This window comes from Haemaphysalis longicornis, unplaced genomic scaffold (genome assembly GCF_048455015.1).
Source record: "Haemaphysalis longicornis isolate Haplotype H1 unplaced genomic scaffold, Haemaphysalis longicornis Haplotype H1 scaffold_1, whole genome shotgun sequence".
NCBI lineage: Eukaryota > Metazoa > Arthropoda > Arachnida > Ixodida > Ixodidae > Haemaphysalis > Haemaphysalis longicornis.
The window spans coordinates 174,453,802-174,481,502 of record NW_027526203.1 but is presented as its reverse complement, the minus strand read 5'-3'; the positions used below and the strand labels follow the sequence as shown (position 1 = coordinate 174,481,502).

Here is a 27,701-nt window from a genome sequence, read left to right as displayed (position 1 = left end):
TACAAACGATTTCACGAAAGGGGATACCAATGCGAAAAGGATTTCGGTGATAACGTAGCTGGTGCAATTAGGGGAGCAAAGTATATTCGGTGGTTCGCAATGCGACGGCCAATTTTGCTACTCGACCAATTCGATTGTTCAAGCAGACTGAACCGATGTTGAGATTGCGTAAAGGTTCATTACTTAAAGAGAAAGAGACAGCGTTGCGTGTGTCTAGTCTTCCCTTGCTTTGTCCTGTCTTCAGCGCTGTTTTTTTTTCTTTAAGCATTATGTACCAACTGGCCCACGTTATTCCCTTTTTAATGGTTCATTAGACAGGCAAGCGTAAACGTTTACGTTTGGAGTAGTTGTGAACGTAACGTGTCCAAAGCGTACGGGTAACAATATTTACCAACGTGAACGCTACATATAAGAATATCAATGTGCTGTTAGTTCTAAGCGTATGGGTTCGTGCGGCGTGCCAATGGCTGCGATAAAGAAAAGTGAACCTGAACAAACCGAGTAAATCCAATACCAACAAGCGAAAGCTTCTTTCTAGCCCCCAGCCCCCTCTCCTACACAGCGCGAACACTTCCACCTACCTGCGTGTAACAAGGCGGTTGCGTTCAGGAGCTGGCTTTTATTGAAAGCACAAAATTATAAACTGAAGCCGTAGCAGTCAAAAAAGAATAAAGAAAGGAACTGAGCATGATTTTTGATAGTTTCTGCAAAATGCCAGAATCCGCAAGTAGGCAAAAGAAGCAGAAAATACCCCCATGGCTATGCGAAATGAGGGTGCCAATTTCTCGGTTAATTGAGTGGATCAAAGATCGAAATGTTTACCAATAGATCGTTCACATTATCACCCCCCCCCTCCCCTCCAACGCATTTCCTAGCGGGGCGTTCATGACTATTAAGATCGGTATCTCTCATGTAGGAGCGACTGTATTGAGAAAGCTCTACAGCACTAGTCAACCGGAGATGTAATACTAAACAATCGATACTCGAGACCAAATTGAAGGGAGTCGGTGGGGATAGTTCGGCTAGTTTTGCACTTGGCTGCCAGCAGCTCCTCGTTAGGGGTGTGCTATCTATGCAGTTCTAGGGCGCTTTTAAGACAGACAATGAAAAACGAACATTAATTGAGAAAAAAATAGTGCCCGCGGAAATTGCACTCAACAACGGTTTTGCTTTTGCAGGAACGATGCAACAAAACAAAAATTAGGCGATAAAGACAGCGTGCACTTGAACCAGTCAGTAAAAGTTCTCAGATCAGCGACTATAGTTCGGGGAGAAAACCTGTCCTGATGCTAACTGCATGATTAATAGTTGAAAGCGCGCAGAAAACACCGGCTTTCTCGCCCTATCGTTGGTCATTATGTGTAGCCCTGTGAATATAATGCACTATAGTATGGCTGCTACCATGAGCGCATGTCTTTGCCTTTACCCTACAAACACTAATATACAAAATCTCCTTAGGACCACTCAGATTTCCTTCGAAAGCTACGTGAACCTAAGCACGCTGTTCTGGGCTGAGATCAGGAATCCCTTTGGGCCCATCCATAGCTCAGCTGGTGCGCTGTGTTTGTGAGAAACCAATATTACAGAGTCCTTTTGCAGTTGTTATAAACCACGCACAATCTCGCATTTCTTGCTGTTGCCCCCCTCCCGCGTGGTTGCCGTGGCGGTCCTCCTCGCAACTAGAGGGCGGTAACTAGTTGTTGGAACAGACGTGCACCATTTGAGGTAGTATTCGGCTTTTTCAAGCATATGAAGGAGTTTGCAAATCGTAAAAACGCCTTCTAACTCCCACAGGAACGTACATGAAGTATTGAGTGTTCCTAAAAACAAAGAAGGGACAGAGAAAGGGTTTCTGAACAACGTCATTTATAACTCCTTCCCATTTTCAAGGCAACGAAGAAGCTTGAGGGACAGATACAACTGCTTATAAAAGGCAAGTGGAAATCATAAAGCGACGGAGCTGCGTAGAATTGAATAGTTAGCGGTATGCATTTATGGCGCGAAGGCGCCCTGCTTTCCAACGCTCACGATTCACGAGAAGCGTCACCGGACGGCACCGCGATAAACTTCGCAATTAGGTTCCCGAATTTCTCGTTTCTCTGCGGCTGCGTTCCGCCGTTGTGGTTGCCCCTAAATTTTCCTGAACATTTGTGTTTACGAAGAGCAATATAAAACAACTGCATGTCGCAGGAGTCCGCGTCGTCAGAACCCAAAAGTGTGACTTCACTTCCATTTGAAACGCATAGCTGTTGCTCTCAGTAGCGGAAAGTTTTATGGCACGAGTCCCATTTGCTTTTGAAGAGCTGGCTCGTAACAGAACACCATTTCGCGATGCCGGAAACATCCAGTTTTTGCTTTTCATTGGGTTCCAGTACCTAGCTGACCATGCGCCATTTCAATTCGTCGGCGAGTTGATGTCGGCAACCACCCCGTATTCGCGCTGCGTTGGCTTACGGGTCGAAAGAAAATAAGAGGAAAGCCAGCGCAGAGGCTTGATTAATTTTGCTCCCCCCGTATAGGTGCATGCTGCCTTACTGCCACTATGATAATTCCGTGGCGCTAGACGACCTTGCAAGATCAAGATACAGCAGTTTTAGTCGACTCGTCGCCCGTGTGACATCCGGCACCCTTTTCAAGGCCGAATGTTTCTCAAACATGCGTGATTGTCCCGTTACAGATGCTCCAACACTTGATTAACTGTGAAAACAGCTGCAGAAAATTGTCCAAAATCCACGGTGTGAACGCCGTTGGACAGCGAAGACAAATGGGCACAGAACACAAAACACAATCGTTTGCAATCTGCGACCTAGAATAGATCTCGATGAATTGCCCTAATGAAACTTGGAAGCGCTGCAGCTTTGCTCCAATAGGCAAACAGGGGGAGCTGACAGTTTCGCGGTGACTTTGCGATTTTGCTGGAATTGGTTAAAATCGGCGTGCTTTTCATGTAACTTGTATTAAATCTTGGTCCGATGGTTATCCATGATACCTGTTTAGATAGAACATCCCATGGCTATGCAGTCGTTTGAGCAGCCCAACATCATAAAACGTGTTTAGGGGCAGTTCCGATAAAACAGAAATTTGCAGCCACTCACTGTAATCGTGCATACACTATAAGACAATCCCGTGGTTCAGCTTCACTACAATGCACTCTATTGACCGATCAAAGCAGCCGAGAATGAAAATTTCGCGCATGACAATGCCGAGCACACGATTTAACCTCACAGATTTCGTCCGCGGTGTGGCATCACGCAATGCAGGCATCACGTTCTGTATTGCGCAGCGCCACAGCGCAGACCTCATTTTTGCGTCAACTTGTACGCACGTTGCTGTCGTTGGCCGAATTCGCTTTGTTGACGGGGAAACTTGGTCGCTCAAGTGCATAACGGTGAAGTTGAACGACGAGACTACCTTGGCGCGTACCTGTCGTGTAGAAACCGATGTATTGGCAGCAGACGGGAATTCCGAATCGTTTACAACTCACGATGAAATAATTATGAACAGTAAATAAAAATCGATGTAATGACAGAGTCGTCCTTGCGGCAAATTGTAGCATGATTTCTTTCTACGATATCCACATTAGACTGAGAGCTACGGAGCATTCGCGACAAAGACTTTTCTGTCGAGCGGGCGGCGGACAAACGGAATTGAGCCATCGAGGGAGGGGGGGAGTGGTGTCTAGCTTCTCTTTAAACAGGGAGGTGCTTCCTTAACTGCGTTCGATCACCAAGGGCAGCGCAAAAGCAGAACCAGTCCGACCTTGCGGTGAAGCACGCGTTAGTCGCACATTCGTTACAAACGCTTTCGCCACCTTCCCGTCGACCTCAGGACTGGCGGAAGCGGCAGCAGTGTTAGAGCGGGTGCCTACGTGAGCGGGGCGCCCCGGACATTGAGACCTCAATCGAGGAAGAAGAAAAAGAGAGACAAATCGGGGCTCGTTTCGAGCACGCATGCTGCTTTGCTCGTGCCACCATTGCGTGTGCCGCCTCGGCCACTTGGCCGCAGGTTGCTCTGCTCTGGGAGGCACGTGTGCCCGCGAAACTTATCCGGAGCAAGGTTGGATCGCTCCCACTCCCGCGTTGCCGAACTGCTAATCCTTCCAGTACGCAGCTCGGCCCCCGCGGCGCGAATGCAATGCCAGCGCCGTTTGTCCCAGCGCAATGGGCCCCGCGCGTTCAAGTCTTCCACTCGGATCCTGGCGTTGATGACTCTGGGAGGCTACACTCGTACTGCTCATGGGTATCCTATTTAAACAAATTTAGGGTTTATTTGTTGTGGAGAGTTGTAAGCAGCATACAATTGTTATATTTTCCGGCGACTGCACAAGGCCTACCTTCGCTCGACACGGGCGGAGCATCTCTTGGGTTGTAAGCCCGACCTCCATGCAGAGAGATATACGTAAACGCCCGTAGCGCTGAGCTTTCAATGGCTGCCGTTCGTCAGTAAACGGCCAGCATCTTCCGCTGATTTATCTCTTGGGCAGAATGGCTGCTAACGTCTGCGGGAAACTATTTGAGAATAAAATTCCTGTCGCACCTATACAAGCGTCTGTAACAGCATGCAGCCTTAATTTTCACGGTCTACGTGAATGAAACTGCAACTGTAGGAATCTCTGGGGGCCAAAGAAAACTTCGCTTAAGCGAAGCTTCACTCCAAAGCATCATAACAGGACCAAGACAAGTAAATTAATAAAATTTATTTGTATTTGTCGTCAGTTGGATTATTTCGCAGTTAATTCACATTTCAGGACCTCGGAAAAAAGGGGGTGTCACCTGTCTCTCCACTGGTAGATTCGGCAAGGCAGTATTTATAAATTGACCGCATATACATACCGGATCTGGTACATGTTTTCTGCTCGGCACAACGGCCTGCAAACCCTTTCTTAATGTGAACTGTATGTTGCGCGCAGTCTTGTCGACGTATACTATCATGCGAAAATTAAATAAATGGGAAACAATACTTGCTTCAGCTTGCCTAGTATGTTAGCCCTTAGAAAGGGATATAATTTCGGCGATGAGCTGGCCCGACAGCGTCAAAGCGGTAGTCATAAATCCCGTGGCTCGCCATCTCAAATTGAAGTATAGAGAGAAGGGGGGAGGGGGGGGGGGGGGGGGGGGGTTTGAGGGGAGTTCGTTCAAGCGACACGAATAGAGGAAGGTAAGCAGCGTTTGGCTAAAAAAGTTGGTTGAATTGCCTCAACTAACCCGGGCTCCCCTCATACTTATCTCAACACCAGCGAAGTGCGCCTTTGGCGATGCCTACAAATCCAGACATTCTGCAACAAAACACACAAAGTAATGCAATATGGTTTTCAGCAGGGTTGCTGGCTCTTTTGATGAGTCTCGTTTCCACAATTTTTAGGATAATCAAGACCGGGGTTTTCGATTTTGATTTTTATAGTTACGCATTTTTAGAAAAAAAGAACAACAGTCCATCTTTTTTTTGTATTTTTCTAGAGAACCGATATTTTACAGATATGTTCAGAAATATCTGGCGGACGTTACCTGTCCCTTACGAGTTGGTCACTATTGTAATACAATCTAGCGTCTGGTCCGAATTCGCGATTTTTCTAAAAAAAATTGTTGACGGCAGACCGCAAACTTTGTTTTTAACTGTTTGTAATTTCGGTGAAGTTTTTGTTTTCAAACGAATTCTAGTCACAACAACTACACCTTGCCGTGCGCAAAGCCCCAAAGTTGGAAAAAACTGCAGCCGCCGAAAACCGCGCATCACCGTGCCACCTTTGCCATTTTTTTTTTCGCGCGAAGTACGCACGCTAGATGAAAACGGATTGGCCTTTTAGGCTATACCCTGGCTAGCGCACAACTAATAAATGTACGAAAAAGAAACAAAAAATGCGTGTGTACACGCATGTTCGACATCTCGTAGAATCAGCCTCGAATCAGTTTTGTACCTGTATTGCCAAGGCATGCGGTATAGTAGAGGCTGTCATTAGAATCGTGGAGAGAGATAGATAGATAGAGAAAGAGAGAGAGAGAGAGAGAGAGAGAGAGAGAGAGAGAGAGAGAGAGAGAGAGAGAGAGAGAGAGAGAGAGAGAGAGAGAGAGAGAGAGAGAATACACTTTATTAAACTGAGCTTGTCTTTAGCGTGAGCAGTCGGTGGTCGTTGTTATCAGCCCAACGACGACGAGGCGGCCCTTGCGATCAGGGAGGTCTGTACCTCCCTGTCGTGGAATGCCACTGCTCAGCTGTGGGGATTCGGGGATAGGGGTTTTGGGGGCACGCCCACAGGATGTGGGGTAGGGTGGCTAGGGCTGTGCAGAGGGTGCAGTTCGGGGATGGGACTTGTGCTGGGTGGATTAGGTGCAGGCGGTTTTGGTGTGGTTATGTGTTTGTTTGTATGAGTCTCCAGTCTTCCTCTTGGGCGGTGGTGCTCAGCTTTCGCCACGCACCGTACATTTCAATCTCCTCAGCCCCATCCCGATCCACAACAAACTGATGCACAACTATTATATGAAATAGCGGTTTATTCAATCAAAAGCGGTCTGGCACGGGTTGTTTGAGCGGGTCCTCCCCCGAACGAACTGGTGTATGTGCACAAACCCTATTGGGATCACCATGAACTGGCCCATGAATTGCAGGTTCCAAGAACTGGCCCAGTTATTGACTACTGAGAACGACCAGCATTAATTTGTTTATTTTCTCTTACCCTCCCTCCCCATTCCTTTCCCCATCGTGACCAGTGGTCATCCTTTTCTATTAAAGGTTGTCTCTCTCTCTCTCCTCTTGGGCTCTTGTGAGTCCCGAGTGTGGGGGTATTAGGTTTCGGCGGCAGAGGCGGTAATGTTTCGTAATATCTGTATAGTTAAGGAGACTTTCTCTGGATGACCTTGCCCGTGAGATGGGTCGCGTGGCACTCCAGCTCGGAGGGTAAGATCTCGAGCCTGAGAGCGTGCGGTTACGTTACCTTCCTGTCCCGCGTGGGCAGGTGTCCAGAGTATGTCTACGGCGGTAAGGGGGGATTCTTCTGAAGAATTTTGAGTGCCAGGGAAGAAATGTTGCCCTGGGCAAAATTTTAAATAGCGGTTTTGGAATTGGAGATAATTGTGGGGGACGTGGGGTGTTGAGTCAGTGCTACGGCTATTGTTGCCTCTTCCGCCTCGGCTGGGGTTTTCGTACGCGATGCTAACGCAATGGTCAAGTACTGTCTGTGTTCAAAATGAATCGCCAGTAATTAATGCCGAATGCAGTACATAATAATCTGCCGAATGCATGAGCGAATTTTAAGTCTCTCATCCACGAAAAGGCTGAAGGTCACGAAAAGTATGAATGTATTGATTCCTTCGGTTAAGGCGTCTTCGTTTTTCTCATTTGGAGTGTGAGAGCCTGTGTGGTACAAATAACAGTAGTTTATTACGGCGCATCCACCCGCTCTGTATGTTCGAGGCGGGTTCGATCCCGGCGTAAACGCGGGTTCGTTCCCGGGTTCGATCCCAGACGCGGGTTCCATCCCGGCCGCGAACGAGGCGAAAAGTGAAAACCGGATCCCTCCAGTATAAGGCACGCCTCACATCCCAGGTGTATGGCTTCGGCGCGGATTGTCCCCAAATTTGAAAATTTTTGATTTTTGAGAACAAGGAGCTTATAACGCAGCCATCACGTGAATTTCGGGACACTCCACTCACTCTTTTGAGTTATGTCGTGTACAGCTTGTTTCGCTGCCCACTATCATTGAGCGGCACGCTCACGATTGAGACCACGGCTTATGCACAGCCGGTGTTTTTACGCTCCGTACGCAGTGTTCGACGCGTCGGGAAAGTACCCGACGGGGGCACTGCAGGCGAGCAAGTCCGACCTGGGCGCCTTCGACGAGTGCGTCGAGACAGTGGTGAGGGACAGCCACGGTCACGTGACGGCACGGGGCCAGTACTGCAACCTGTTCTACTTTTCCGGCAACAACAGCGATGTAGAGGCCTACATCGTGCCTGCGATGGCCATGGCCCACAGCAGGGTGAGTCTGTTCAGCAACTATTTATATCAAGGCTCAATGGAACCAATAATAAAAGAATTAATCAAATGTCGCCTCCGATGTTCGTCTTTGCACGCAAAGCATACTTCGGCTTTGGAGAATTACTCGCAATTTACAATGAGCCATCCACAGGTAAGGATCCGTGGACGCTTACGGGAAGAAAAATTAAACCCAGCTCCACCCGGGGTGAAATCTGCTGAAACGGCGGAGCTGTGGTTCGCCTGTGTCGGCTCGAACGGGCGCTCGCCCTGGAACGGCAGCGCCGTAGCCGCGCAAATTCTGTGGTTCGAGCAAAGGAATGGGCAGCTAAACACCAGCGGCGGGAGGCTCCCTCCCCTTTCCTTACCCTAGCATGAGGGAGAGAAAGACGCCCTTGCGAGACCACTGCGTCCTCTATCGGCGGGTCTGGCAGCCGGTTTCCGCTTGGCACGGCGGGACTAGCGCCCTTCCGCTCTATTCCTGCCGTGTGCGAGGCCTCTGCGGCTAGGCACGGCCAGGCCTAGAACTAAAGCCGGGCTAGAGCGGCGGCACGCGCTGTCGCCACCCAGGCACCCTATAGCTGCGGCGAGACCTCTGCTCCCTCTATTGGTGGGTGTGGGTACCTGCCCCAACCCCTGCGTGACGCACGACCTACAGCGGATTTACTGCGCGACCTACAACAGCTCCGGTGTTAAAAATCCTGTGGTGCGGGGGTAGCACTAGTGCCAGTAAATGTGTGCGTGCGTGTAGTTTTTTTTTTTTTTAGGGAAGGGGGGGGGGGGGGGGGGGCTAATAGCAGCTGTTGTGACCGTATTCGAGTGCACTTATCCGAGAAAGCCAAGCCCGCAAGCCGGGATTACTGGCCAAAAAATGCTATGCATTTCAAAATTAAATTCCCAACCCACGTCTACGTGCTTAAAGATTGCAGAGGGTGTACTTCACGGGAACGCACTGGAGCGGTCAATCCCTGCTTCCGAGAGAGGAAATTCGACGAATAACGATGCGAGGCATGCATACCCCACAGGGGCTCTGCGCAATGACACTACTCAACGCAAAACGTCATGTTTGCATTGAGCAATGTCACGAAATTTCTCCCGTCACATTTTGTGTCCGATTGCATGTTGCGCATTCTAATTGCCCCAGTTTAATAGTTTGATCTCAAAGATGGGTCAATCAGGTGCGTTGTATACGGCAGCAAACCAGCGGGTTCCAGCGAATAGCGGGGAGTAGTAAGTAAAATATCATTTCATGTCTGAGCAGCTCCATTCAAACTAACTATGGGGAGTAAGCAGGTAGGATTGAAGATGAATAAGCAGAGTGAGAAAACAAGTGCAGTGGTGCGAGGATTATCCTCGATGTTTTGTAGCTTGCGATCTTTCATTATGCTTGTATGTCCAGTCTTGGGAAATCGCTTTGGTTTGGGTCATACGCTGTCCGTGGGCCTCGATTTATTCTTACGGCTGGTCTTTTGCACCCCAATTTGAAATTATACTGTGAATTTGTTCACATTTAATTGGCGCAGAAGCATGCTTGATTGTGAATATACAGCCTTTGTTTGTTCAGTGTTTTATTGTTGGAGGGTATTGACGTTAATTGTTTTCACGAGTTCTTATTATTACCTGGTTTGAGTCAGGAAGCAGGAAGCATTGCCTTAAAACCATTGCTTAGTTCATAACATTATTTGCTTGTAGTTTTGGGAGCTTTCCGGTCGTGGTCACATTTTCGGCTAACCTCCCGTATCTGGAGGCAAAATTATTAGGGATGAGATAGAAATAAACGTTTATTGTACCCACGAAAAGGAGCGACGGGTGATCTTTTAAAGATTGTAGTCTTTCTTGGGCTACTCAAAGGAGAAATATTTGGTCTGTCGGCATGTATGTGTGCCTGTCTGTCGGTTCTTCGACCTAGCCGCCCGGTCAAAGTTAAATCAATTATTGAGCGAGACGTCTGTGTATGCAAAGCATTTATAAACTACTAAATCTGGTGTAAATGTTTATACTTGTGAACACTGTTGAGCAAAAGAAAACATTAGGCATATCTGAGGCAAGACATCAACACATCAGTGATATTTGCATTGTGCTTTTAATTAAAAGTACGCGGTTACTTGATTTTGGCGATTGCAAATAAAAACATTCGCCTTGAAAAAAACATTTTGACCTCAAAATACAAAAAGCGCCCGCGGCGCCCCCTCGTGGCAATGTTCCAATTAAGTTCAAAAGTTACAAAAGGTTCCAGTGGATGACGCGAGCAGTGGAACACGGCAAAAGTGAACTGTCTTGAGCTAACTTCCACCGCGTTGATCGCCAGAGAGTGCCAGAGAGTGAAAGTGGCTGGTAAAAAAAAGAGAGGCATTACGTGGCAGGAACGGCAGAAAACTATCCTCTTTCGGCGACATTTGCAGCGGAGGGAGTAGATACGCGGTCAATTTTTTTTTTATTAAAATAGAAAACTGCGATGGTTTGATACAAATTGGGGTCCGCAATAATGGAAGGGAATATTGACTGCAACTTAAATTTTTTTCTTTTTTTACCCAGCCAAAAGCGCAATTTCAGGAAGCAAAGGTCCGCTAGTTGGTTTATAGATGCTGGGTACATTGTACTACCGCCAAGGACGGGAAGGAAAACATAAGGAAGAACAACACAGGACGAAGGCTAGTTTTCCTTGCCCTGTTCACTCCATATTTTATTTAATTCTTCTTTACGCCGCTTTGAGTTGCGTTATGATAAAATTGGTGGTGTTAAGGGCGAGGCACATGCACACCGAGAGCACGCGATTGGCATGCTGCTGATAGGGACGACGGTTGCCCAGGACCGGCTTTCGCGTGGTGAGCTAGACGTACGAGCCTCACGACGTGCGACTGGCGAGCCAGACGCAAGCGTGCGATTGTGCGATCGTTGCGACTATCGTGCGGCCCCAGCCAATGAGGGCACGAGTGGGGGCCGCGCGTCACGACGACGTCCCTGCGTAAGCTGAGTCCAAGGCCCCGAAGAGGCGCTGATAGCTCTCCGTAGATCCGCCGCTCCGGCGAAGTTAGAAAGGGCCCCCGCCACTTGTCCTCAGAGCTCATTTTTTCTGGCTTCTCCATTTGTTTTCGTAAGTGATTTGTGTCGGTGGGTTAGATGGCTCAGGCCGGCGCGAAGGTGGCAGTGACGAAAAGCTCCAGCGAACAGCTCAGAGTAGTGGCAGAAGATAGAAAACGTGCCCGCATCGTGCATGAACAGCACCTGGGTAGACACATGTTGCCAGCGGCACTAACACCATTGACGAGCGAAATCGTCCATTGACGCTAAACGTTCCCGCACCGCTTTGCTGAACATATACCATGCAGTGTATAACGCTATAGCACTATTAATTTTTACTTTAGGTTGATAAATGTTTTCTTTTCCTCCTCGGATTGCTCTCGCACGTATCTAAATCGGCCGCAGCGCGCCGAAACAGGGAGGCAACCATGGAGCGAAAACAGTGAGCGAAGCGACGCTATAGTGCCTGGAATATACTGGCATATTCTAGGCACTATAGCGACGCCGACGACGCAACGCACGCGCGCATCGGAAACATGTGTCTGAAATTCACGCGTGCGGCTGGTCGCGGCAGCCATATTTCTGGCTAATCGTGCTTCGCATCGGACCACTCCATCGTGCATGTGTCTTGAAAACATCACGAAAACGTTTATCACAACACATACATGCAACCGTAGTCATAAACTTTGCCGTACGTGACTGAACGCATTTAAGCCAAGTTTGTCGAGCAAAAGCTCGGTTTTCGGGCTGGAGCACGCATTCAACGCGAGCACAATTGCGCCGCAATACTAAACACAGACGCTGCTTGGCGCAGTAAAATGCGATGCATCCCGGCGCCTTCTTGCATCGTTTTTTGATGGCACTCGCCACTACTATTTTCCTCTATCCCCATTTTTGCAACCCTCCCCTCGGAACGAACGAGTGATTAGACGCTTTAACTGCCAAAGCCGTCACCGCCGCGAATTGGATGGGTCGGGGGCCGAAGAGTGGTCGGGTGGCACTTCCGAGGTCTAGCGAGACAGAGGGGTGGCGAAGCCCTGCGCGGCATGACCCACTCCCTCACACGCCGGATAGTGATAATAAAGTCTTGTTCTCTCTCTTGCGGAGAACGGCACGTGCGCTTGCTTGACCTTGAGTGCACGAGGTGCTTGCTTGACGGTCAGAGGGACGCTACCAGGTGTTTCCTGGGTTTGTACCTGGAGTAATAAGCTTCGTTTGAAAAGAGCGACAGGCAGACAATGCTGTTGCTAAAGCGAGTGAACGTCACCACTGGGTAGCGCAAGGAACGGTTGGCACGGTGAACGAGGGGCGCGCGAGGAGCGCCGAAGTTGCAGCAAGGCGTGCGAATCGGCCGGATCCTCGGGTTCACGAGGGAGGCGGACGATACACTCACGCATTCTTAAGAATCCACGAAAGAATCTTACACTAATTTTAGCGGCGACGCCCCTTAGGGGCTCGGGTTGTCGGCGTCTGCTGTCGTCGTCGTCGTTTCGTGTAGTCACGGTGCTAAAACACCGGGACACTCGTTTTTCAACGTCTCGCGCTGGAACGTTTTATCTCCGTGGGCAAAAAACGCGTAATAAAAGAACACACAGGGACACTCGTTTTCCAACGCCTCGCCCTCTTCGTGCATCAAAAGACACGAAACTTTTACAGCAAAACTGTATACCTCTACCCCCCAACGGTTTCATCTCCGTGAACAAAAACACCAAGGCCCCAAGAATACACTTATACACAGAATGCTTCGTCCCTCCCCAGGTTTCGCGTTAGTGGAGATGGCCCTGGAGTTTTTTTTTTTCTTTCGTGAGCTACGCACCACGCGTACAGAAGTTCGAGGTTTGCTTTCAGCATGACGACCAACCAGTTAGCAATACCCGAAGAAGAACAAAAGTGAATAAATCAATTTCAGGATTGCGCACAGTACACCCACCCTCCAACCTACTTTTATCTGAATTTATTTCTTGCTTACGTTTTTTTTTCGTTTTGTTCTTGCTTTTTACACTTTTTTCATCTTTCATGTTCTCTTCCTTAAAGTGAAATGGCGCGCACGCCATTCTTAATGGCGTCTATTTCCGCCCTGAAAATAGCTCCTGTTTCTGTTAGTTCGCTGGCTGTTTCGCTGCCTACAACTTATTCTGCCGATTCAAAAGAGGTCCCACCCACGGTTTCTTACCTTGGGACCTCCTCTTGTATACTTATACTATGTAATCGCGCGTTATTGCATTTTTTGAAATATACTTTGAAACTTTGAAACTTTGAAGAGCCAACTTCATCTCACCTTATCATTTAACCGGCTTCCCCAGCAGTCCTACAGCGCTCTGTCTCCAATAGAAACTCTCACACACAAGCAAGAGTTTCTAGCATACACAAGTTTTGTCTATGCTAGAACTAAATTATGGAAGACTCCTATATTGTTTAATTCCGCTGTAATGTGTTGGACGAACACAATGGAATGACAATAAGTCAATAAATCGATCAACATCTATTAACGAACCAAGAATTGCCCACGCCATCGTTCTGGCGCACTACGAAAAAGAAAGGACGGCTCTGAAATACAGCAACAAGTTGAAAATTTAAAAAAAAAAAAATACAAGAAAAAAATGGATGTTCATCAAACAAAAATTGCGTTATTGATGTTCTCTAAGGTTCAAATCATCGCCAAAATCTGTGACAGAACAGTCATAGAAGTCAGACAAAGTATAGGGGTAGATAAACACTAAAATAGATGTTTTAAGAAGAAAATAATACAAAAGGGGTAATGAAAAATATTTTTAAAGTGGAAGGAACAAGATAAGCCCGCGAACATATTCCGAGTTTCACAAACGTAATAATTAAATTAGTGAGTTATAAAACCGATCAATATTTGGGACTAGAGATCGTGCTTAATTAATGTGCACCAAAGGGCCGTGCTGATAGCATAAGTTATGAGTATGGAGTAGAAGGGTCTTCCGGGTAAGCTCGGTCGGCACTCTATAGCTGACATTTGTAAGCCGGCAGAAACAAGAAATAATTACGTGAAGAATTTTGATAGAGAGAGAGAGAGAGAGAGAGAGAGAGAGAGAGAGAGAGAGAGAGAGAGAGAGAGAAACGTTTATTCGTTGAAAAGACTACCTAGTACTTGGTCCTTGCCGGTCCGAGGGGGTAGGTCTCCTCAGTCCAGGAAACCTCTGGCGGTGGCTGTCGTCTTTGCCCGGTTCACCAGATTCTTCTGGTTCTCCCGATCCTCGTAGACGAGCAGTGCCTCCCACGTTTCAGCAATGTCGTGTTCACCGGTTGTATGGGCGCTTGCAATGTCTTGTGTTGCGGCAGTCTGTGTTGTTGAGGATGCTTGGCTAAGTACTGCTCTGCCTGTAGGAGTGAGCTTGAGGCGTTAGAGTTGGCTTTGTGGGCCACTACCATCTCCTCCCACGTATTAAGTACGCCTAATTTAAGCAGCTTGTCGGTGGATGCCATGTGGTGGTGGTGGTGGTGGTGGTGGTGGCAAAACGTTTATTGAGCTTAAAGGGAACGGGTATAAGGGCGTGGTTAGCCTCCTAAGTCCAGGAGGCCTCTTGTCCGGGCTGCCTCCAGTGCGCGCCGCACCAGGGCGACCTGGCGCTCCGGTGCGGAGCTGGTCAGCTCGGACTCCCACTGCTCAGGGGAAGGGGAGGGGTGGGGACGGGGGTGTTGGGAGCAGGAGAAGACGAGGTGGTAGGTGTTGAGAGGGATGTGACAATGTGGGCAGTCGGGTGGAAAGAGAGAAGGGGAATTGTGGGATAGAATGATGTGGTTAAAGTAGGTTTCGGTCTGTAGTCGGCGGAGGATGTAGGCCTGTTGGGCGGTGAGGGAAGGTTGGGGGGCCGGGTATCATCGTCGGGAGTTAGTGTGGTGGGAGAGGATGGAGTTGTGCGTGGGGTCGAGAGGTGTCAGGGCTGCTGGGTCGGGGGTTGGGGGAGTTATTTGGTCGAGGCTAGGCGATGGAAGTGCCCGGGTAATGAGTGCGCGGGCTGCGGCGTGGGCCGCCTCATTCCCTGCCAGGCAGGAGTGGCCGGGGGTCCAGACAATGAAGAGGTCAATGTCTTCAGGGAGGCGTTGAAGGAGGTGAATGGCTGCTGGCGGGGCGAGGCCGGCTTGGTAGAGGCGGCAGGCTTGCTGCGAGTCGGTTATTATGGTCAGGTAGGGTTGGTGGCAGTGGGTCAGGGCAGCGTGGGCGATGGGGAGCGACTCGGCGGTGAGCGTGGGGATGTGGCGGTAGGAGGCCGCGGTGGGGAGGCGGCCCTCGTTGTTGAGGACTGCGATGGTGGTTCTGTGGCGGGTTGAGGACTGCGCTATGTCGGTATAGCGGATGTTGGGATCCGAGCCGTAGCGTTTTTCGAGGAATCGGACGCGGGCGTTGCGGCGGCCTTGGTTGTAGATGGGGTGCATATGCTTGGGGACGGGAGGGACGTGTATGCGTTGACGAATGGAGAGGGGAATACGTTGGGGCGCGTGTCGGGTGGCAGGGGCCGCGCGTCCGATGACCTGAAGTACCCGTCGACCAGCCTGTGTGAGGGAGAGTCGAAGCAGGTGGGAAGTGCGTTGGGCAGGTGGGCAGGTGGGAAAATGGTTGTGAGGGTGTTGTGGAGGCCAAGCTGGAGGAGGCGTGTGTTGGAAGTGTAAGTAGGGAGGCCTAAGGCTGCTTTGTAGGTCTTGCGGATCAGAGCGTCCAGCTTGTTAGCTTCCTGTGTCTTGAGGTTGACGAAAGGGCAGCTGTATGTAAGGCGACTGATGAGGAGGGCTTGAACGAGTTTGCAGGTATCGGATTCTTTGAGGCCGTAGGTGGAGCCGCGGATGCGCCGAATGAGGTGCGTAAGTTGGGTGATTGTTTTGTGGAGCTGTGGGAGAAGAATTGCGCCGGAGCCGTCGTAGTGAAAAGGAACGCCGAGTACCCGAAGGGTGGTGACTCGGGGAATGGGAGAGCCGTGGATGGTCACTTGTGGGTCCGGGGTGGGCTGTGGGTGGCGGCCGCGGTGCGGGCTCGGAGAACGAGGAGGGCAGACTTGCTTGGTTCGACCGTGAGGCCTCTGGGGTGGAGGTAGGCGACAGTGGTGTCGATTGCTTGCTGGAGGGCGTCTTGTTGCGCACCGCTGGAGCCACTGGTAGTCCATATAGTGAGGTCATCGGCATAAAGCGCATGGTGGATACCGGGGATGGTATTCAGGAGACTGGGGAGGTGGAGGAGGGTGATGTTAAAGAGTAAGGGGAAAATAACGGAGCCTTGCGGTGTGCCTTTGGCAGGGGTGTTGAAGGTAGGGGATTGGAGAGGGCCGAGCCGGAGGGTGGCAGTGCGGTCCCGCAGGAACGCAGAGACGAATTGGTAGGTGCGGTGGCCGCAACCGGTGTGATTGAGGTTATCGAGGATGGCTTGGTGCGTAACGTTGTCGAAGGCCCCTTTGGCATCGAGGGTGAGGAGTGTTTTGGGGGTGTCACGGCTGAGGTGGTCGAGGAGCTGTTCTTTTATTTGTATTAGGACGTCTTGGGTGGAAAGATGTTGGCGGAAACCGAACATGGTAAGGGGGTACAGGTTACGGTCTTCGAGGTAGGTGGAGAGGCGCTGGTGAACTAGATGTTCATAGATCTTGCCGAGGCAGGAGGTGAGGGCGATGGGTCGGAGGGTGGTGGTGGAGTGGCGCCATTGTGAGGGGTACGTGCCGGCTTCCCAGTTGCTGTTGTAATATGTGAGGAGGTCTTCAAGGGTGTCGCCCGGGAGGTTGCGCACAGTTCTATAGGTAATGTGGTCTCTGCCCGGGGTGGTGTTGCGGGTGAGGCGGGCAAGAATTGAGTGGAGTTCGGTCATGGTGAAGGGGAGGTCCATGTCGGCGTTGGGGGGTCCGGTGTATTGAAGGTTAAGGGCAGGGGGATGAGTGACCGGATCACCAAAGAGATGCTGCCTGATGGTGCGGAGAAGCTCGCGAGGGGGTTGCGAATGGTTGCGGATGAGTTGATGGATGCGGTGCATTGATAGACGTTGAGTAGAGTGGTTGTCCAGAAGGGAGCGGAGGAGGTGCCAGGTCTTGCGGGTATGGAGGGTACCTTGCAGGCGGGTGCAGAAGTCCCGCCAGTTTTGGTTGTGAAGCTGGCTGGAGTACGTTTGGATCTGTTGGTTCAGGCGGGCTATACGTTTTCTGAGGGTGTGGTTGTGGCGCTGGCGCTTCCATCTTTTAGAAAGGCCCCAACGGGCATCCCACATGTGGAGGAGGTGTGGATCAGCCGCCGGCGGGGCGTCTGTGAGGGCTATAGATTGAGTGTGGGCGCAAACCCTCTGTTCTAGGGCTTGTGCCCAGTCGTCCAGGCTGTCGCCAATGGGTGGTAAGGAGGTGGGATCCTTGCGAAAGTTGGGCCAGTTCGTGAGGCGTGCGGTGCCTCTGCGGAGGGGTTTGTGAACGAAGGGCAGGCGGAGAGTGATGAGGTAGTGATCGCTGCCGAGGTTTTCGTCAAGCCGGTACCGCTGGGCTGTGGGGCAGTGTCTGGTAAAGGTCAGATCAGGTATGGTATCACGGCTAACGCTATTGTCGGTTCTAGTCGGAACGGTTAGGTCGTTTTGGAGGACGAGGTGATGATTTTGGCTGGCCCGGAGCAGGGCGGTACCCTTCTTTGAGGCGTAGCGGTAGCCCCAAGTCAAGTGAGGGGCATTGAAGTCACCAAGGACAAGAAGGGGGTGGGATCCAGCTATCTGTACCGCTTCTTGAAAGAGGGGTTCTATAGTCTTGAGGTGATCTTTTGGGGCGCTGTAGATGTTGAGGATGCATACGCTCGGACGCGTGGGGGGAGTCGAGATATTTGGACGAAGGTGTGGGGGATGATAGTTTGGCTTAGGCGGTGCGGTTGTGCCGGGTGGGTGTTATGAACGAGGATGCCATGAAAAAAAAAAGCGTTTAGAGCAGTCTTGGGTGCATTTCCTGATAAGTGTGTCCAATTTTTTTTTTTTTTTTCATTTCAGCGTTTTTTAAGGCTACGTATGAGGTGCCGTACGTCATCCTACTGGTTATTAATGCTTGAATGATCCGTAAGGTGCCTCGTTCTTTGAGCCCCCTTCATTGATTTGTGATTCTTTTAACGATGTGGGTGACTTTTGTCACTGTTTGTTGTAGCTTGGGAAGATGAGCTGCACCCGATCCATCCTTGTGTATGGTAAGACCAAGTACACGAAGGGAGTTGACCGTGGGAATTTCCACCACGTAAAGAGTGACGCTGGGATCCGGATAAAGAAATTTGGATGGTCGTATTTGAGTTCGAGCCTTCAGCACGAGAAGTTCGGACTTCTCCGGAGCGCACTAGAGGCCGCAAGAGTCCAAGTAGTTTACTATCACGTCGATAGCCTCCTGCAGAGCGTCCTGTTGTCTCCCAGTTGTAGGCGCTCTGATCCACAGCGTGAGGTCGTCTGCGTAAAGAGCATGCCCTAGTCCTTCGATAGTTTGAAGTTTCTTTGGCAGGTGTAGCATGAAAAGCAAAATAATGTAGCCTGATTCGTCGTAGCCTCAGGAGTTGTAGAGTATTAGAAAAAGAAAATAACTTGCAACCAATCAATCAATCAATCAATCAATCAATCAATCAATCAATCAATCAATCGGTCAATCAATCAACCAGTCAATCAATCATTCTATCTATCTATCTATCTATCTATCTATCTATCTATCTATCTATCTATCTATCTATCTATCTATCTATCTATCTATCTATCTATCTATCTATCTATCTATCTATCTATCTATCTATCTATCTATCTATCTATCTATCTATCTATCTATCTATCTATCTATAATTATTTAGCTAGTATTTATAATAATCTAGTTATCTATTGTTAGCGATCAATTCATCGATCTATAAGCGTGCTCAGAGACATCCGGATAGCCTTAATACTGACGCACACTCTAAGGCAATCCCGTGGTCCAGCTTCACCACAATGCCCTCAAGTGTCCAATTTATGCCGCCAGCAGAGTAAATTCGTCAAAAATAGTCGAGCGACATCAAACATCTAACTACAAAAAAACCCAGCTAGTCTAGATTCCTGCACACGAAGGGTTACGGAGCCACGAACTGGACCACATAGCTGGTTGCGAGATCGTCACCCGAGCCGCATCAAACCCTACTGCAGCGGCAACAGAGCACTCACACAGACGCATCACCATACCCCTACAGGGTGCTTACAACCTAACACAAACATGGCAGTGCGAGTTCCCAGCGGCACACAGCACGCCTAACGCTACACAGGCCAAGGCATGGAGACCGACACGTACGCGAAGCTACAGTCACTTTCATTCTTCTAAAATATATGCCAGCACTGCGGCCGCCTCGCTAACCATTCGCACATTATTTGGAAATGCTAACGGAAACCACCCGCAACTCTCCTACCCACCACAGACATCAAACAGACAGAGCACTGGGAGACCCTGCTGCGCAGCCCCGATCTCCTACTCCAACTATATATGTATACGCTTCGCCCAGATGACGCAAGAAGCCGTCAGTGTTCTCCTAGCTTACTAACGCGACAGACGGAGCCCCAGGTTCTCTACTTGTGGGGAAATAAAGTTATTTGTCTCTTTCCGCAGACGAGTCTAGAACGATTTAGACTAAACAAGAACCCTGTAGGCAAACAAAAGAACACCATTTCTTATCAAAACAAGATTGCCGGTTCGGCATACAAAATTAAAAGTACACACGCATTTCGCTTAGAACACAAGATAAGAACAGCCGGTACCAGACAGGCAATGGTAACAAAACATAAATAAAGAGGTCAAAACGCATGGTTCGCGCGGCAATTAATAATAATAATAATAATAATAATAATAATAATAATAATAATAATAATAATAATAACAATAATCTTTATTGTCCTTCTATTTACAAAGTAAAATGGCAGGCCTGTCGAAGCCAATATAGGCTTGTGTGACTAGGCCTGGCAAGCCGGCGAAGCGAAAAAAAGAAGGCAATAGAGTACATGGAAATACGAAAGTGCGAACACAATATTTACGAATTCAATAAACTAAACAGAGCGTAAGCAGAACATAATAAAATTATCGCAGAAAAGATATCAGAATCCACATTAGTACACACTTCCATAATTACAAGACGCATAACAATACTTGTATATGTCAAACAAAATGTCAGGCACATGAATTAACGAAAAGTCAGCAGGGCTTTTTTAAGTTGTTGTTTTGATTGTGCGGCAAGGACTTCTTGGGGTAAATCATTAAATAATTTTGGGGCATAAACACTTCTACGTGCCATACCATACGATGTACGGGAGCGGGGTACTGAAAAGCGAGGCTGATTTCTCACAGGCCGGGCCGACTTGACTTCATGCTTAAAATCAGGCAACCAAAATATTTAACAACCACTGTTTCAATAAAAAAGCATCAAATGACGGCAAATTAAAAGTTTTGAATATATCCTGCACATCTGTCAACGGCAATCCATAAGTGATAGACATCAATATATTTTTCAATAGGCTGTTCACGGAGCTTTCCAACGGGATGAACAAAAATAAAAAATGCTTATCCCATACCTTAGTACACTATAGGCGAGGGCATGCGCAATACTTTTCTTGACGTGAAAGGGAACGAACAATATAATGTTGTACAGCACACAAGCCACATTTCGGAGTTTCCCACAGACATATGCTAAGTGTTCAGGCCAAGACAATGCGGAATCAAAAACAATGCCTAAATAGTTAATAGTATCAACATAATTTACAAATTCACACTCACAGGAGGTGCACTGGTGATCATGAATGTAAACAGGAGCTTTACTCACAGTAGTTTTCAACGGATTACGGATTACGGAAACAGATTAGTTTAGTTTTACGAGAATTGATTTTAAGGCTTCGGAGAACCAATGCACAGCATTACAAATGTCATTATGAAGCATGTTATCGCCTTTTCATAATTCACATGTTTAGCAACCAAGACTGTGTCATCTGCGTACTGGTAAACTATGCATTTAAAAATTGACATGGAAAAATCATTCATGTAAATGTTAAAAAGCAAGGGCGACAAAATGGAACCTTGTGGAACACCAGCAAACAGAGATAGTGGTCTACTGAAATGAAAATGATCATCAGTAGCCACAACCTGAGAGCGCTCCGAGAGATACTTATACAGAAGATCAAAAAACGGGCCACGGAAACACAATAAGTACAGTTTCCTTAGCAATAGATTATGACACACAGAATCGAAAGTTTTAGAAACATCTAGAAATAAAGCACATGCAAATAAGTTACTATCAACAGTACTGAACAGGTCATCATCAAATTCTTCTAATAGAGCAATTGTGCCACGGCCAGAGACAAAACCATACTGCCGAGGCGACATAACTGAAAATTTTTCTAGAAATGAAGACATAATTTGTAAAAGGTATTTTTCTAGAATTTGAGAAAGAATGGGCAGTTTTGATATGGACCTATACGAGTCGACTTTATCCTTCGGACCTCCTTTATAGAGAGGCTTAACGATAGCAGTTTTTAAATTGTTAGGAATGTCTGCGCCATTAATAAATCCATTAAGAATGAAAAGAAGAACGTCCGATAAAACATCGAAGTTCCTGCAAAGCGTCTCTACCCTTATTCCATCATAACCGAACTAATCCGAACCAATAAGTTCGGAAACTGAACAGTATGGACCTCAGCTCAGATTTAGAGAGGCAAGGGAGTGCCGTTTTCTAAGGATGAAGACTGTGTTGCCGTTGTGACTGCCATCGCTGAAAAGGCATCATGTCCTCTTTCTCCGGTGGAAGTCGACATTGCGCATCGTGTTCCCACTGTCTGGTCATCAAAACATCATTGCAAGGTTCTGCACACGCGCCAAAAAAAAAAAAAAAAATTTCTGGCGAAGGCTCGCAAGGCTAGGCTGGTCGTTGGCAGTCTTTTTTTCGCAGGAGAGAACAAGGAACCCATCTTCATTAATGAGCACCTAACACCCGACAACAAGAAGCTGTTTGCTCAGGCCTTAGCGCTCAAAAAAGGAAAGGGATGGCGCTTCCTGTGGACAAAGAACTGTCGAATCAACGCTCGCAAATCTGAGGAGAGCCGGGGGTCATCGCATTAACTCTGTAGCTGACCTCTCTATTTTCACTTGAATCTGATCTCTTTTCTAATGTTCATTTTTCCTAAACAGTCTCATCATGGCTTCATACTTCACACCGTCCGATCTTGATTCATATCTTGAAACACCTTGCCGGTCTCTTGTGCATTTTAATGCTCGTAGCTTGCGAAAGCATTCTGACGACTTAACTACATTCCTAGCATCGCTCAATCACCATTTCTCGATCATATGTGTCAGTGAAACTTGGCTCAATGAAGCTGATGGCAACCTGTGCTCTTTTTCATCTTATACAGCAGAATAGTGTCACCGCAGCGGCAGCTGTCATGGTGGCGCAGCGGTTTTCATTTCCACTGAGTTACAAGATTCCAGGCGTCGAGACTTATCAATTAATCAAGTGCATTGCGAGTCTGTGTGGCTTGAGCTTGATGCGTCATTTCTCAATATTGATTCCAAAAGCCTAATTATCGGGTCTATTTATCGCTCTCCTTCATCGTCAGTGTCGGATTTCTGCTTAGAATTAAACCAGGTTTTGCACACACTCTCACTGGAACGAAAAAACATCGTTATTATGGGTGACGTCAACATTAATCTATTAGACATTAACACTCTTTGCATGCTGCTTATACAGATACTTTGAATGGACATGGCCTCGAATCCCTTATATCTATACCGACTCGACGGAATATTACAGGACAGGACACATTAATTGATCACGCATTGTCCAACCTTTTGGTTACTCCTGGATCTGGTGTCATTGAAGTTTCATTAACGGATCATTACCCAATATTTGTGCGAATAGAGTGCAATATCAAAAATCCGGATATGCATGTTAAAAGAAATATTATAGACAAGGCTTCATTTCTTAACAAAATTGCTAATTCTGATGGGTGCCCTGTTACGGCACAAAATGATCCTGAACTCGCTTTTGAAACATTTTGTAACATAATTTCTAACGCTATTTCTGAGTCGACCACAATAACACGAGCAAGAAAAGGTTTGCTTCACCTCGATGTTCATGGATGACCGATAGTCTTCTAAAATGCATGCGCAGGAAAGATAATCTTTATAAGAGAGAGAGAAAAATTTTTATTTCTCCAGCAGAGGCTGATGTGTGGGCGTCGCCCCGTGGAAGGCGTCCCTAGTCCGGGATGCCTTGACTTCGGCTGGCCGTCCGTGCTCTGGTCACCAACTTAAGCTGGATATCCGGGTCCGGGCTGGCCAGGGAAGCCCTCCACTGCTCGAAGGTTGGGTTGGAAAGGGGGGGCAAGTCTGGAGTTCGTTGGCACTCCACAGTATATGGTAGAGGGTGCCAGGCTGGGGACAGTAAGCACAGAGGGAAGAGTGTTGGGTGGGGAAGATGAGGTGGAGGCGGGTGGGATGTGGATAGGTATTCGTTTGGAGCCGCCGCCAAGTTGTAGCGTCCTCTCTGGAGAGGCGCCAGTGTGGTGGTGGGAGACGACGGCGAGTTTGCCGGTAATGCGCGAGAATCTCCGTGTAGCCACTGAGTGGGTGGAGTTGATCGTGAGGGGGTAAACATTGGCCACCGTCGGCAATGGCTCGGTGTATCATATCGCGAGCCGCGGCGTGAGCCGCTTCATTGCCGGGGATTGCGGCGTGTCCAGGAGCCCAGACGATGCGGATGTCAGGGGTCGTTGAGCAGTTTTTGAGGATGTGAAGTGCTGATGGAGAAATTCGGCCAATTTGGTAATTTCGGCAGGCTGTCTGCGAATCGGTGAGGATGGTTACTTGGTCAGGGCGGGAAATGGCGGCCAGGGCAATGGCTATTTCTTCGGTGACATTGATTGAGCATGCGGTAGTAGTGGCGGCAGTGACGCATTGGCCAGTATGAGTAACGACACAGGCTACGTGGCCGGTGCGCCCAGGGTAGGGGGTAGCATCTGTATATAGGGCGCTGGGGTCTTCACCGTATCGCGCAGTATAAAAAAACAAAAAAGAAGCCATTCAATTTGACCCTGCTGGCGCGTTACGAGTGCTATTCGAATATTTTGGGTAGGCTACTTAAAAACGCTAAGACGAAGTATTATTAAAAAGAAATCGACCGTGCTGGCAACGATTCAAGAAAACAATGGAAAATAATTAACGAATTTTTAAATAAGGCACCGTCAAACCCCCCTATAACTGCAATTCAGGTTGGTGAGCAAAATGTTAAATAATCCGTCAGCCATTGCCAATGCCTTCGTAGCTTCCTTCTATCCTGATCAGCCACATTTTTCGCTTCCAACTGCCAACGCTTATCATCGTCTGCCACACAGTTTCTTTCTGAGACCTGTTTCCCTAGATGAAGTGCGCATGACCATTCTCAGTCAAAAAAATACAGGTGCTGGCTTAGACAACTTTAATTCTTCTCTTATAAAGCTTATAGCACATCTTATCAGTAACGCGCTTTCACACATAATAAACATAGTTCTCAAAACTGGCGTTTTTCCTAGTTGCCTAAAGATAGCCGAAATTATTCCTGTTTTCAAAAAGGGTAACAAGACATCATTATCAAACTATCGCCCAATTGCTATTTTGTCGTTCTTCAGCAAACTAATTGAAAAGCTGTTTGTTAGTGGTTTAACCTGCTATTTCTCAAAATTTAGTATTCTGTCATCTAATCAGTTTGGCTTTCGACCTGGTTACTCTACTGAATTAGCTCTCGTTACTATAACTGATCATCTTAAAACAGCCATTGACGAAGGTAAATTTGCCGGTGCCCTGTTTATTGATTTTTCTAAAGCGTTCGATTCTTTAAATCACGACATACTTTTTGCTAAATTAAATGCGTTAGGTGTATGTGGTCCAGCGCTTTCCCTAATACGCAATTACTTACCTGATCGAAAGCACGTGGTCTCTATTTCTGATACTCTTTCTTGTACTAGACTAACCAACATTGGAGTGCCACTAGGTTCAATTTTGGGACCCATTTTATTTCTTGCATACATTAATGACCTTCCAGACCAAATGAAACATTCTAGTTGTATTTTGTACGCTGATGACACGACAATTTATTCTTCTAACACATGTTTGGATTCCCTAATTTCTCACCTCAATGCTGATGCCGCTAAAGTCGTTAAATGGTGCAGTGATAATGTGCTAAATATTAATGGCACTCAATCACACCTCGTGATTTTTTGATCCCCGGTTAAAACTGTTCCGGGAAAGCCTTCCATAAGCCTTGGGCCAAATTTGCTTCATGCTACAGACCATGCCACATTTCTCGGCGTTGAACTGGACAGGCGCTTGAAATTCACCAGTCACATATCTTTATTAACCCGTAAAACGGCCTATGGCCTGAGAAGACTAATTAGAGTCCGTCCCTATTTTACTTAACGCGTATTAGTCTCACTTTACTACGAATTCCTTCACAACCATATCGCATATTGCATTTCTTCTTGGGGCAACACTAATCAAACCCACTTGGCACCTTTACAGCACACACAAAACCAAGCTTTAAGAATAATCATTTACAGCCATTTTTCATGTGATGCGTTAACATTACTCCGCAGATTTAATATTTTGTCTATTGGTGATTTAAATATATATTCTCTTTGTGTCCTAACTTATAAATTTTGTCAAGGAAACTTACCCATTTCGTTAATATCTAAAGACCAAAACCCACATTTTGATCGCACTCGATTCTCACACTACAACAATTATCTCTTACCAAAATGTAGGACTAACTACGGCAAACTAACTGCGAACTTTTTGGCGACTTCATTCTGGAATTCAATACCCCCAACCATCAAATCATCTCCTTCAATTCATTCTTTTAAGAGGCAGCTTCGCCGGATCATTTTGGCCTAACGATTGTTATTTTGTACTTCTATCTGTGGTATGTAGATGAATATCCCCCTTTAATTACCTTTTTTGTATAATACTTCTGGTTTTTAGTAACAATATTTGGCTTGATTGTGTAATCATGTTCTTCGTGTTTTTTAGGATTGTTACTGCTGTTAACCGCGTGAGGTGTACTTTTCGTTCGTACTTGTTGGTAGGAGGTCCATCCCCAGTCTATGACTATAGGACCTCCTAGAGTTATTCATGCGCTATATCATTTCTACTGAAACAATAAACTGAAACTGAAACTGAAACTGAAGGCAGAAACGCCGATGAAGGAACGGATTTATCAAGTGAGCAAGGATCAAGTAAAGGTAAAGTATTATCGGGAGTGATATGGAACGCATGATTAAATGTGTCCGCCACAGTTTCCGCATCATCCGAAAAAGCTTTAATGATCGGGGGATTACTTGTCTTTCTACGCAAGCTGTTAATTAAATGCCATGTCTTCGCTGGATTTTTTGCATACAGGCTGAATTTCTGAAAGAAATGTGTACGCTTGGCAGATCTTAGAAGAGCCACAACTCTGTTGCGAGCACTTTTGTATTGCGCGCGCAGAGCCTCATCTTTAGGTGCGCGCTTTACACGCTTCCATAGGCAATCCCTATACGAAATAGCTTGCATGACGCCCGCGGTTAGCCAACTGTAATCTTTACGCCGCTTCCTAATCACAGAAACAGTACTTGAAGCCTGGAATCGTTTAAGATGCTCGCATAAGCTTGCGTACACTGTTGCAGGAAACGGGGTATCCACTATCAGAGATGACCACTCAAAACTGGAAATCATACGGTCAACATATTTTTATTTACGAAAGAAAAACGGATATCTCGACAAACAGGTACCCTGTCTACCTGATAAGTAGGCGCAGAAGAACTAGCAGATATTCGACATACCACAACGTAATGGTCCGCCAACCTTTGAGCGATGAAGCAAGACGAAAAAGAGCAATTTTCGGCCCTTAAAGCGATATGATCTAAACAAGATTGAACCAGTTTCCCGCGGACAACCTCTTCGCGAGTGACAAAATTGACTAGACTTTCAAGGGCAGACGAACAAAGCACTCCCAAATAATCTGCCCCTGTAGGTTGGGCGGGCTGTAGTAAATTTATATTCAAGTCCCCCGTTAAGCACAATTTATCTACTGCACCAAAACTTTTAAGTAAGGTATCGATTTCAATTAAAAATCTGGCAATACTATTAGAAGGAGGGCGATAAATTGCTAATAGCACCATTGAAATAGTACCATAAGCTACCTTAACGGCTAATAATTCTGCATGTGCCAAAGTTGCAACCAGAGGCGTCACTACAAGGTGCTGGCGAATGAAAATGGCAATGCCGCCCTCTCGACGAAATGAACGAGTGAAAAAATGCGAGCTGAAACCCTGCAATTCAAAAAAGCCAGTAGGTGTGTTGATATTTATTTCGGTAAGAACAAAAATATCAACGAAGTCAGCTGCGGATTCTGCAAGACTGCTGAATTCGTCCCAGTATTTTCGAAGACTGCTAATATTAATGTTAACAACTATTAGATCCTGCTCAGACCTATTACTTAAGGAGTGCCGAAATGCGTTGAAGTCGGAAAAATCAAGGAAGTGAACTGACATGTCCTTTAAGCAATTTTAGCAATGTCAGCGACTTTGACAATTCGAAGAAGAGGCGCGTTCTCGTCTTTTTTTTTTTTCCTAGACTTTGCCGCTCTTGACCCAACAGAAATTGTAGCCGTTATCTGCAGCTGCCGTTCTGGCGTGCCAGAACAAGTTACGGTTCCGCTTGGTCAAGTTTTCATGGAAGACAATTTCGGCGACGCGCCTGACT

At 47.4% G+C, this 27,701-nt stretch overlaps 1 protein-coding gene across 2 annotated transcripts in view; it reads left to right on the top strand.

The window, feature by feature from the left end:
- Positions 1-27,701, top strand: part of LOC144139552 (nose resistant to fluoxetine protein 6-like) — a 74,442-nt gene that overhangs the window by 2,005 nt on the left and 44,736 nt on the right. For both annotated transcript variants that reach the window (XM_077671863.1, XM_077671860.1), the window contains exon 2: positions 7,761-7,972. In XM_077671863.1, coding sequence (XP_077527989.1) covers positions 7,761-7,972 — 212 coding nt within the window. The remainder of the gene's footprint in view (positions 1-7,760; positions 7,973-27,701) is intronic.